The sequence below is a fragment of the Calypte anna genome, chromosome 3, assembly GCF_003957555.1.
Source record: "Calypte anna isolate BGI_N300 chromosome 3, bCalAnn1_v1.p, whole genome shotgun sequence".
NCBI classification, from domain to species: domain Eukaryota; kingdom Metazoa; phylum Chordata; class Aves; order Apodiformes; family Trochilidae; genus Calypte; species Calypte anna.
The window spans coordinates 71623523-71635980 of record NC_044246.1 but is presented as its reverse complement, the minus strand read 5'-3'; the positions used below and the strand labels follow the sequence as shown (position 1 = coordinate 71635980).

Below are 12458 nucleotides of genomic sequence, written 5' to 3'. Positions count from 1 at the left end.
GAGTAGGAAAGCGGTGACGATGGGGGGACCCCGTCGGTGCCCACCTCACGGCGGGAAGAGGACGGCCGCGGGGCTTGGCGGATGGCGCAGGTGGCTCAGGGCGGCCCGGGCAGCGCTCGGTGATGGCAAGGGAGGTCGCAGTGACTCTAGCTAAAAAGCCAAGCCATCTTAAAACATGCCGAAGCAGGCTTCATGCTGCCGAAAGGGCCCTTCTGTCCTCGGGAGATCTGTTCCGTCGAAGTAGGAAATGCTGGCGCTGTTTTGAAAGGGACATCTCAAAACAAGTATTCATCATACCGGCATGTAAAAAGTGCTAATATATTAAAATGCAAATATGCGTGTATACTCGGCAGTGTTGTTGCGTGTTTCCTGTTTACCATGTTAATTAGAAGTTGCAAGGGAAAACTTCACCAAGAGTAATCCAGGGCAGTGTTTGACCCAGTAATGCTCACTGAATGATGCGGTGGCTTTTGTAGTTCTTGGTTTTCTAGCCCAAAACAGAAGCCAAGTTATTTATTTGACTTCATTAATAAGAAATGTATGAATTGTAATGCAACCTATGCCTTTGAAACTATTCTCTGCCAGCACAATTGTCAAAACTAACTCAGCCGGTATGGAGGGGAAAGTTAAATGCCCCACTATTGTTTTCTAGGGAAAATTTTGACAAAGCAGTTTGTCCTTAGTCTTGCACACTCCAGGGCACTTTCCTGAGTTATGCTGGATGACGTTAAGTAATTGTACAGAAGTTGGACATTTGGTAAAAAAAATGCTTGTATTCTAAGGCAAGATGAGCCTACTTGTAAACAAACACTGGCAAAAACACACAGAAGGATCTTGGGATTTAAAAAAAAATTTTTAGGGTTTTGGTTTTTCTTTTTTGCTTGTTTGTTTTGTTTGTGTTTTTTTTAGACTTAATATTGTTCAGTAAGCTGTTATATTTTGATACAAACAAATGTATTGTAGAAACAATTTTGACATTAACCAAATGTGTGTTTGTTTGTTTTTACAGTCAAGCTCACAATTTCCAGATTCTTCCAGAGAAGAGAATAAAAAGAAACCAGTTTTGGAAAGACTGGGAATTTTTTTTGGTACAGGGAAAAGGAAAAATGTCAAAAGTTCACTAGAACACACTTCACATCGGAAGGAGAGATCAGTGTCTCCTCTCAGAGAGCAGCCCGTATACTGTAGGCTGATAAAAGAAGGACACGAAGCTCCTCAGAAGCAAGTGAGAAACGCGAGTGCTCTTTCTGAGTCACAGGAGTATAATTTCAGTGAGGAAGTGGGACCGCCATATCGTGATACCATTTCAGAATGGAGTAGCAGAGGAGTCTCTTCAGACAGTGAGTGGTCAGCGGATTGGAGCGGCAGCAGTGAAACCATTAAAAACTCCTGCGAGAGTAGCCTGGAACTGGACAAAGAATCCATCACAGCTGCAAGTAATTCCACCACTCCAGATTTCATCCAAAGCTTGAGAAGCTTGTCTAGTGAAGACTTAGAGAAGAGTATCTTAAGCCACAAGCAGCTTGTGAACACGTGGGTGTCTGAGGAGCCTGGGCATGCAAAACCAAAGGATTTGCCATACGAGTTGGAATCTGCAGCAAGTGAACACGCACATCCTGCTAGAGTGTTAACAGTCGATATCTATCTAAGAAAAACAGACAAGCTTCTTGATGAACCTGTGACTGTTACATCAGAAGAAAATTGTAGCAACTTGGACACAATGGATAAAAAATCTGCTAATAAAAGATCCGGAAAAAGGAGGAAGTCTCAGTCGTCTAGTGACGTTTCAAATGGAGAGAGAAACCAGGCTGAGACTACTGCAAGAGAAGAAAGTGGTTTTGAGGATGATGTCTCCTCTGAGATGTTCTCAGACAAGGTCATAAACTCAGAAAGAAAAGCAAAATCTCCTCAACAGACTTCTGAAAGGAATTCCTCTTCCTCAGGTAATAATAATAATCAGGACCTAAAAGCTGGATCTGCACATAAAGGGGCGTCTAAAACTGAAATGGACAAAGGCAAGCAGCAGATATCCAACACAACCCCTGCAAGGAGAAGATCATATAAAAAGAATCAGTCGGATACTGTTCCTGTTTCCCCTACTGGTCTGAAGGGTCAGGTAAAAGATTACTCCTCTAAAAGGCAACCAGCATCACCAGAGAGTAACTCAGTGACAAAAAGAACTTCAGTGGAAAAGGGAGCTATGCCTGTGGCTTTTGGGGAAGATAGCTTGGAGTCTCCCAAAGTTTCTTTGGCTGATAAGACAGAAGATACTGCTTTGGTGTTTGCTGAAGGCAGAAATGAGACCAAGACTGTGAAGCATGGTAACGGTTCAGATGGAAGAGCTTTCTTGCGTACTGATGGAATTAAAAATGGAGACCCATGTATCTCAGCTGAGAGACAGACAAATTCTGATTTAGATAACTTGAAGCTGAGGAATTTGGATGCTTCCAGAACAGTCACGACAAAGATTAGCCTGTAAGTAAGAAACTACTTTATCTTATCTCTGTACCTGTAATTTTGCCTGTAATTTTTTTTTTTTTTTTTTTTTAATGGATAGGGAATTTCTTTGTGAGGCATTGTATGGAATAACTTAACATACACAAAAACTGCTCTCTTCTCATTGTCACTGCTCCTGTTGTTGCTCAGGTTAGCTCAGCAGTCACTGACCGTAATGTAGTCATGCTATATGAATACATATAGTTGCTTTTGTAAGTATGTACAGGATGAATCATATGAAGTTTTATACATGTGAATAACATCAAGTATTTGCAGAAATATACATATATTAGTTTGCAGGATTTGCCTTTACCCTTGAAGAAACTGTCATCTGCCTTATAACAGAGATTATCAGTGCTTTTCCTTGGCATTATAAATAAGTAGATGTATTTATAATTTCCACTGTAGTCACTAGTATGAGTCCAGTGATTGATTTCTTGGTTTCTAGTCTCTTCTACAGTGAATAATTTCATTGCATTTGTAATTCTGTTCCTTGACTTCCACGGCTATAAACTATTTTCTATTGCTTTCCTCATTCTGGTACATGCATTTATAGGTCCTGTCAGATTACATTGAATTGATAAGTCCACCTAAGGCACACAGAGCATTCAGAATTGTCTTTGAGTTAGAGGGACAGGAAGGTTTAACATTACAGCTTAGAAACACATCTGTTCCCAGTTATGCTTCCCACATCTGAGAGGTATAGAAGCATTAGGAACAATTTCTCCCTTGCATGATTTGTAACACTCTACATCTGATTTGTTAATTGGTAACTGAATTAAAAGCAGTTGGTACTGAAAATTAAATTGTGACATTTTTGTCCATGGTGATGCTTTGCCATTGATAGATCAGCAGTCCTAAACTCTGCAGTTTGTATCTTCACAGCTTTAAAGGAAGGGTAGCTTTCATATTTTTTACTTTATGCCACTGTCATTAGTAGTGATGAAGCCTTAAATGCTTGCATAGCTGGATTTAATTTTTCTGGCTATCTCCTTGGCTCGCTGTAGAGTGCATTATCTTCTGCAGTACTCATAAAGTAGTAGATGAGTATTCTTTCAGACAGATGAATTTTAATGAATAAACAGCCTGTTCTATTTCACCTGATTTTGTGGGGTGTGTGGCACTCTGTTTTGGCCTTGTCTGCTGCTGTAGGAACTTTAGCCCTGGGTGGGGACCATGGTGTTGCATGCAAGGTTCCTGATGCATCTGATAGGTGTCATTGCACAGTACTACAGATTCTTTAGCCAGACAAATTGAACAGACAGATAACCTGGTATAATTTGTAGGTTTTTATCAGAAAATATGGACTGTAAACCTGAATGTGGGTTAACCTCCTGTAAAATGGGAAAAATGTGATGGTGCCATTACTAGAAAAAAGATACAGGTTTGTTCTCTTTGAATTAGAGAACAGATAACTTTTATTTTTTCAAAGGTTAAAAATTTATCTTTAAAGTCCTTCACATGAATTCCTTTCAGGCTGAAAAATACTCATTTACACACAGACTTGTTTGCCTCCTTTTAGATGGATTTTGTATAACCAAAGTAGTTTTCTGAAAGCATCATGTCTCTTACTAATGATGTTGTGCCAATTTGGGTAATCAAGTTTCTTTAGAAACTGTTTTTAAAAAGTCAGTTTTATTAGTTCCCTGCAAGTAATGATGGGATTTTGTGTCTTTGCTTCTAGCTTTTGAAAGGGAAACCAGTCAAATTTGAGGCTTAAACTAAGATTGATTGTACATCATACTAAGCAATTAAAACCTCAGGCAGTAGTTACTTTAATGTGCTTAGCTTAAATTTTGGCTTTAGTTGTCATATTTAATGTTTAGGCACTGTCTTGTATTTGCTGTTGCATTTATTCCCACTTGTTAAATTACTCTGCTCTGTTAACATGCCATTTTTCTTCGCTCAGCTCAGTCTGGTGTTTTGGCAACAGTGTTTTTTTGGCATCAGTTACATCCTTGACATGGTCGTTTGGACCAGCATTTCAACTGGGTGACTCACCTTCCATTTATGATTGTACTGGGAGAGGTTTAAGTGCTTGCTTCCACAGGTTAGCTGCAAGGTGTAGCCAAAGAGAAGGACATCAATAGTTCTCTAGTGCCTGCTTGTTCCTGGCACTGCAGTTCAGCAGTGGGTGGTAGGAATCAGCCACACTGGCCTGTTAGTGAGCAAGTGTTTGCACTGTTATGTGAATCCATCTTTCAGTGCTTTCCCTACATACCAGGAGAGAGGCTTAAAGGGTACTGAGCCAACATCTCCTTTTAAACAAGCTTAGAAACTCAGCTCTTCCAACAAGCTGCATCTTTTGACTGTATTTTAAGTGAGTATTTCTTTGTGTGGAAAGGGGTGTAATGAAAAAATCTGTTAGAGGAGGTCAGCTGCAGTGGATGGAGCTGCAGGGCTGTGTTTTCTGTTGCTCTTCAGTCTCAGCTGCTGCTGTGCAGAAATACTACAGAATGTAAAATACAAAATGCTGAGGTGGTTGTTTCTGCATAAATTTGTAAAGTTTGAAACTGTACCTTTGAGGTGTTTGCTGTACATTTAAAACAGGTTTTAGGAGTGGCTGATAACCATCAGTGTTAACCATTATGCTTGCTTGTGTCAAGGCATACAGGGAAAGACAGATTTTATTAGGAAGATAGATGTTGTTATGTTGAAATGCATGTAGTAGTGAAAGTGACAGGCTGACAAAAGGATGATGAAAGTACAGGCAGAAGAAAAAGTACCTTTTTCTGATCAGAAAAGGCTATGAAGTGTCCTGGTGAACAGTAATTCAGCACATCTCAGTAGTGCATCCTTGTAGTGGTGAAAGCTGTGTAGCTGCTGTAGCTACACTGGCACAAACATACCCAGTAGGTCAAAAGGCTCATGAGGGATCTGGGGGATTCTATTGGGACGTACCCCTACTTTCTCTTCTAGCTCTCTTCTCCTCTGGTACCAGAGAGATGATGATAATTTGGAATGAGTCTAGTGGTGAGCAATCAGGGTCATAGCACTGGAACATACCATGTATGAGGAGAAGCTGAAGCAGCTTGGTATGTTCAGCTGAGAGAGAATGATATGGGTAGACTTCAATAATATCTTACTACCTGTAGAGTTATTACAGAGAAAGCAGAGCCAGATTCATCACTGAGGTATGCAGTGAAGGGACAGTGGCAGTGATTGCAAGTTGCAACAGTGACATCTCAATGGTTTAAAAGGCAAAAATGATTCACCATGACTGGCTGACCTACTGCAGTGCTTTCCTAGTAAGGCTGAAGCCTTGACCCATGGAAATACTCAGAACGTGGTCAGACAAAGCCTTCAGCAACTTGATGAAACTTTGAAGATGTCCCTGTCTTGAGCAGAAAGTTGGACTAGTTGACCTTTATAGGCTCGTTGCAACTCACATTCATTTTCCACAAAGAAAAATCATAGAATAATTCAACTTTGAAAAAATAAGGAAAAATAGTTGTACTGCAAATGAGAAGTAGTGTCTAAATATGTTAAATTGTATGCTGTGTGGTAGTTCTCTCCCTGCCCTCCCTTTTTTCAGGAATTTTTAAAAATTTTTCTAGACTTGAATTTTCTGTTTTATTAGCACCTATCTGAAGTATGCCCACCTGCTTTTAAGTTACTATTTCTTTTTTTACTGATATCATGTTCTTCACGAGAACCTTCTAGTCTTGAACCCATCTGAACAACTTGGTAGTTCCAGTGAGTGCTATTAGGAAGTCTTCACTGAAAAGATATGGTGATTTTTTAGCAGTTGCTTTCTGTATAGATTCTTGGGCATCTGATTTTGAGTTTCTTCTGCTATTTCAGCAAGTTTGTTCATCATACTTCTTCCAAGAAGAGTTGTTTCTACAATGGAGAGTGTTGCTTTAGTAGGATTTACATTGTTATTTGGGATCAATTTCTTGAAGAAGAGGAGAAAGGATTTCCTTCAGTTTTGAAGAAAAATTGAGGTTGTTCGTGTTAGCTCATGTTTCTTGTATCTCATGCTTCTCATTTGATCTAAAGAGAGCTCAGTGAACACAGTCTGTGTAAGAAAAAAGAAGAAAGCACATAAATACCAGAATCATCCATTGATTATTAGATCATTTGAGCCCCTGGAGATTGTTGCTGCAAGCTAGTTTCCTTTTTTTTTTTTTTCCCAGCATCATCAGTTTTCATGTAGTGCTGTTTCTGCCTGTTCTCCCACCCCTAAGTGTCTCCAGATTTCTCTCTGGAGAACAAGTCTGCCTGAGAGGTGATGGTGGGCTCCTTGACACTCTTTCTATTTGATAGATTTTCAAGTTGTGTGCCCAGCATCTTCACAGCTGCTCATACTGTTCTACTGTCCCTGCAGTAGCAAGTGACACGGACAATTGTTTTTCCTAGATGTAGGTATTCAGAAGAAGGATGCTTAATGCCCTCAGCTGCATGTCATCAGCCTTCTGCCATAGTTCATGAGTATTGTGTGTTTGCCTGTGCTTCCCTATCCACTCTGATGGAGAAGTTTCTATGTGTTTCCTAATTCAATTCCTGCAAAATCAGAATAGTTAGTTTGCACAATTTAAATTGCTAGCTGACTTATCTGAAGGAAATGAGAGAGTCCTCACATGTAACGTTTGCTTAGCCATGTAGTGATGCAGTGACTGGGGACAGTTACCTTTTCCACCAGCACTAAGAAGGCCAGAACAGGTCTTCCAATCAATTTCAGGTTGTTACTGCAGCGTAAGGTCTGCAAAGTATCTGAGCAGATGTCTTCAGAACTTGCTGGAGAGGTATATTCAAATGTTAACCAACTCATTATCACCATAATTAATTGGTACTTGTTTCCTAAACTCTGTAAGGAATTGCAGGTGTGTGATTTATTCTGCCTGTTCACAAATGTTCACATCTGTCAGTCATAAGTAGTTAAGTGGTCTGCATCAATTGCAGATGCTGTAGACTGCTGTGATTTTTGTTTTACTGAGCATTAAAGAATGATGTATGTTTGAAATGTATTCTCCGTATTTAATGCCTAATTTTTTTGTTGTTGTTCACGTGGTTAACTTCTTTCTCAGTTAATCCCAAAATTTAAACTCAATACAACTATAGAAAATTTCATTGGAATACTATGTTTTATTATTTTGAAAATTGTTACAAGCCTTTTTGAGGTTCATTAAAGATCTAACTGTGCATCACTTTGTCTCCTGTAGTCCAGCCAAACCGAAGAATGTAGAGCTGAATTTTAAAGCACCTATGAATCAAGACAGTTTAGAAGGTGAGCAGGATACTCTTGAAAAACCAGTTAATAAAACTAACAGCAACATTGCCAACAAAATTTCCTTGTTTGAAAATAAATGTGCTAACCAGAACCAGAGACCTGTTGACATCCCTCCTTCAAAAAATGGTACTATACCAAGCACATTTGTTGGCAGAGCAAAGCTGAAATTTGGAAAACAACTGAAGGAAAATGAACAGCCTGATAAAACCTTAAATAAGCAAAGCAGTCGCCAGAAGTTTTTTGAGAATGGCACAACAGAGAGAGAAAGCACAGCAGAACCAAAAGGCAAAAATGAAGAAGGCTTTGCCTTTCATGAGGATATTGGGAAGACAACAGAACTTAAAGTAAAAGCTGCAATATCACTTTTTAACCAAAGCAGCAAGATCGATGCTCATAGTGTCTCTCTGAAGCAACCTGATCTAGAATTAACAACAGCTAAAAAAGAAAGTTCACTTTTAAAACTGCCTTTGCACTTTCTTAGTAAAAGTGAAAATGCTCGAGATACTTCCAACCAAAGAAATAACACAAGCTCAGAGTTCCACGGAAATGAAGAAAAGGTACTGTCAAACACACAGGTTTTATCACCTTGCAATGATGACAAATATCCTTTGCCACCTCATCAGATTTCTAGATCAGAATTTAAGAGGGTGGAAAATGGAGACAGAAAGGTAAAGCCGGGAGATTTGCACTTGGTAGCACTGCAGTATGACAACAACAACAGTAAGGACAGCATGTTGATACCAGAGAATGATACACAACAGAGCCCAGGAAGAACCTGTAATGGATCTGCTGAAGATGATAGCATTTTTGATTCTCCATCTGACATGAAGAAGTTTGCCGAAACAATAAAAAACTTGGACAGCTCAGTTTGTTTACCCCAGAAAAAGAAGAGGTCAAAGCTTCCCAAGTCCCCAGCGCCCCACTTTGCCATGCCTCCCATTCATGAAGACAACTTAGAGAAAGTATTTGATCCTAGTGTATTTACTTTTGGTTTGGGACTGAGGAGGGAAAAAACACACGACCTGCTACCGGCCCAGCAAATGAAAATGCAGAGCCTGGAAACAATAGCCAGAGTCAGACCAAAACGTGCATCAACTGAGCAGAGTATCATATTTAAATCCCTGCAGTCATGTAATAAAGAGGAGCCTGCCTTTATGCAGGAAATAAATGGAAAAGAGAACATTGATATTACAGATGGTGAAGTTAAGAGATCCCGGCTTGAAAAAAGCTCCCTCTTCTCAAGCTTGCTGTCTTCTACTGCTAAAGAAAGGTTTTTTAATCCTGCTGTCAATTCTGTAAATAACATCACAACAGCTTTCACAGCCGACTCCTCAGGGATGCCTGCTTTACAACAAGATGCTTCTGGGCCATTTGGCATGCCTCAAAAGTTAGAGGTAATAAACATCAGTGATGAAATGAAGTGATATAAAATTTTCTCTACCTGCTGAATTATTCTTAATTTTGACTTTCCCATTCAGTCCCTTTCAGATTTGAAGCTTCCAAGTTTTGTGGAGAAGTACATACAAGCAGATAGTGCAAGAAAAGAACTAAGTTTACAATCACCCAGCTACGGGAACCCTGAGAAAAGTTTTTCCAGCTGGTTAGGGGCAAGCAGATATGAAACAAATGTCCCCACTGGTTTATTAGATGTGGATGTAAGTATTGTGTTGTTTAAAATCTGCCTGAAAAGTTACCCTGCTTTTACATTTTCTGTAGATGATGTTTTGATTTGTTTCTCATACATAGAGGTGAATGTAAGTGTTGGTTTCATCTAATGTTGGCTACACTTGGAAATGAGTTGACATCTATTAACATTATATTTGGGTTTTTTTGAGACTGTTCTCAAATATAAATTGAAAGTGTATGTTTTAATGTCTTTATACTTGATTTTGTATGATTTTGAAACAAATCTTATGCTAACTTCTTTTTTTATACTCAAGTAGTAGAATGCTCCCTGTGAGCTACAGATAACTTCATCCAACTTCTGTTGACAGCAGTCTCTCTTCTCTTCCAGCAAAACATTCAGACATTGCACTGTTAAATGAGTAACAGGGCAAACATGGGTTTTTTTAGCCAAACTTTTTTTTTTTAGCCCTCTGTTTTTGTTCACAGTATTCCTATGCCTTTGTTAGAAAATAGTCTTTAAGACTATTTCAAGAACTGGATGGTAGAGTTTGTTGAAAGTGCTGCTGCAGTGGAGTCAGTCCCTTTATCTGATGATGAGTATCTGTTCATCTTGAGTCAAGGCAGACTACTACGTTTTCCCTTCCAGGCAACTTCACCCTAAAGAAGAACTTTGCAATTTCTGTTTTCAAGATGATGAACCAATGTCCTAGAGTATCTGGGGTTTCTGTTTGTGTGGGCCCTTACTGTTACCTAAGAGGGAAAGTATAATCAGGAGATTTAAAGAATCTTGGGGAAAAACCCATGTTCTCCACAGTTAAACGGACACAATAACATGACCTGTGACATTGAAGCAGCATATAAGAAATTTGATAAATACTTTTACAATGCTAATTGTTATCTGATGTTACAGTTCTACTAAGAGGAGTGGGGGAGTTGTTGAATTAACTCCTTTCTTCACCTTGCAGAAGGAAATCAACCATACTATCCTGAAGTTCTGAGGATGTAATTCTTATGAGAAGCTTTTTCATTAGTGTGGGGATGAAAATTAGGAGTGTTATTTGTAGTGGTGTAGACTGCCCATTTAAAAGGCTTTTTTATTATGGATGTTCCTGCTTGGATTTCAGAGTCTGAGTTTCAAACCAGATGACTAGTACTGGTGTTTTGGGTTTTATTTCCTACTTAAAATAATCTTCTGAAGGGAGTTTGAATTTTTTAGTAGAGTGTGGAAGCCGTATATGGCAAGGAGGGATGTGTACATGTCAGACTGCTCTTGAGAGAAGCCCATTAAACTCCATAGGGTTCCAGAACTTCTGCAGCATTGCTGCTGACCCTGAATTGTCTTGCTGAAGTTAGGAACTTAGAATATTTGTATGATGTGTACCTCCTGTGTGTCTTCCACTGACTAAGAATAGGATGCAGTGGCTAATGGGTAATGTGAAGGAAAAGACTAAGGACAGCCCAAAACACTAACTTTAGCATTCCTTAAAACATGGAGCAAGTGGAGCAACTGGAGTTGAAGCACAGGCTCAAAAACCAGTTGTGCTTCAATGTATCTTGATGATGCCTACAAAAATCTAGTCATTGTTAGGAATTCTGCCCTGAGACAACTGCCTGCCCTGCGTGTTGACTAATATGTTCTCTTTAATTCCCTGCATGTGTTGCTGGTTATCTTAGGCTATTTAGGGGCATGATCCTAGAACTGCTGTCCCAGAATAAGCATTCCTGTCCTTGGTAGGAAACCAAACACATACCTGCAATGCTTTCTTTGTTGTTTTAAGATGGCATGATGCGAACACAACTTTCCCACATATTCTGTATCATATAATTTACCATTGACTTCAATGTTGTTTTAGATACCTCAGTGTGTTTTACTTGTTCTCGGCATTTTTAGTGTGTTGCTTATTGCAGCATCTCATTCTTTTTGAAGAAAACCTATTACAAGATGTTCAGCACATACCTGATGATTCTATTTATATGCCATCATGTCTTCTCAGTCTTTTCATATAGTCCTTCAAAATTATTTCATGCTTTATATAGGTACCTGGCTTCTAAACTAATACCTTTATCATTGTAGAACATGTGCTTTATTAATGCCAATTTTTAAAATTGTCTCTTGGTATGAAACTCCTGGGATATAAAGGAAGCTGATCAGTAGAATTTTAAAGCATTTCAAGTCTGAGGTTAGTTGGCTTCAGTGAGATGATAATTAAAAGTTTAAAAAAGAATAAATAACAAGAAGTGTTACATACTTTGTACATTTGTGGCAAGATACTGCTCTTCAGGAGGAAGAAGGAATTGAAGCAGTAGGTAGATGTAGTTGAAGTATTACCAGCTTTTTAATAGTCAGACTATTTTTTATTTTGTTACACTAGCTCTTTTTTTTTTATATATATATATATGAACATTTTTATGGGATATGTTTTTGGCTTGAGTTTTTGTTGTTGTTGTTGACTTTTCTTTCCCTGCTGTTGTCTATTAGGCAATTTCAAGAAATGGACAAAGTAAAATCAATCCCAGACCTGGCAAGGTAAGATCAATTTTATTATCCTAGCTGTTCCTCTCTATATTTAAGTCATAGCAAGATATAACTGTCTGTTGTTGGTGTTTTGTTTTTTTTTTTTTTTAACACAGCTGGTGATATACTGTGAATCAGAGTACCCAAAAAATGGTATTGAAGTTTTCCATGATGTTCTGGATTGCAGTTCTTGGGTTCTGTCACCCACAATTTTAGTTAAAGTCATAAGAGGCTGGTAAGAGATTAATCTTTACTCTTCATCACTGGTCTATCAAAAAATCTTTTTAAGGAAAATGAACATGTAATTTGCAGTAAATTTGCCTTGTGAATGGCAGTGTAACATAGACACCCATGAGCAAGAAATATGGCATTTTATCTCTGCCACAGTAGGAGGTTCTGGGCTGAAATGAGTATTTTGCTGACAAATTGAGTGTTGCTATCACTCACTATCACTATAAAGTGACAGATTCTGTCCAGCTGTGCTGCCCTTTGGCTTCTCTCCCTTTTATGGGTTCCAGGCTAGCAAAGGATTTTAAAAGCCACAGCTTGACAACATTCTGCCACTGTAGAAGATTAATTTCATGTCCA

General features: G+C 38.8%; 1 protein-coding gene across 1 annotated transcript in view; it reads left to right on the top strand.

Moving 5' to 3' along the window:
• Positions 1 to 1705: 1705 nt before the first annotated feature.
• Positions 1706 to 12458, top strand: part of CRYBG1 (crystallin beta-gamma domain containing 1) — a 40539-nt gene continuing 29786 nt past the window's right edge. Inside the window, exons 1-6 of the mRNA XM_030447733.1 lie at positions 1706 to 2475; positions 7194 to 7244; positions 7662 to 9123; positions 9208 to 9384; positions 11835 to 11882; positions 11987 to 12105. Of these exons, the coding sequence (XP_030303593.1) occupies positions 1721 to 2475; positions 7194 to 7244; positions 7662 to 9123; positions 9208 to 9384; positions 11835 to 11882; positions 11987 to 12105 (2612 nt within the window). The 5' untranslated portion in view covers positions 1706 to 1720. The remainder of the gene's footprint in view (positions 2476 to 7193; positions 7245 to 7661; positions 9124 to 9207; positions 9385 to 11834; positions 11883 to 11986; positions 12106 to 12458) is intronic.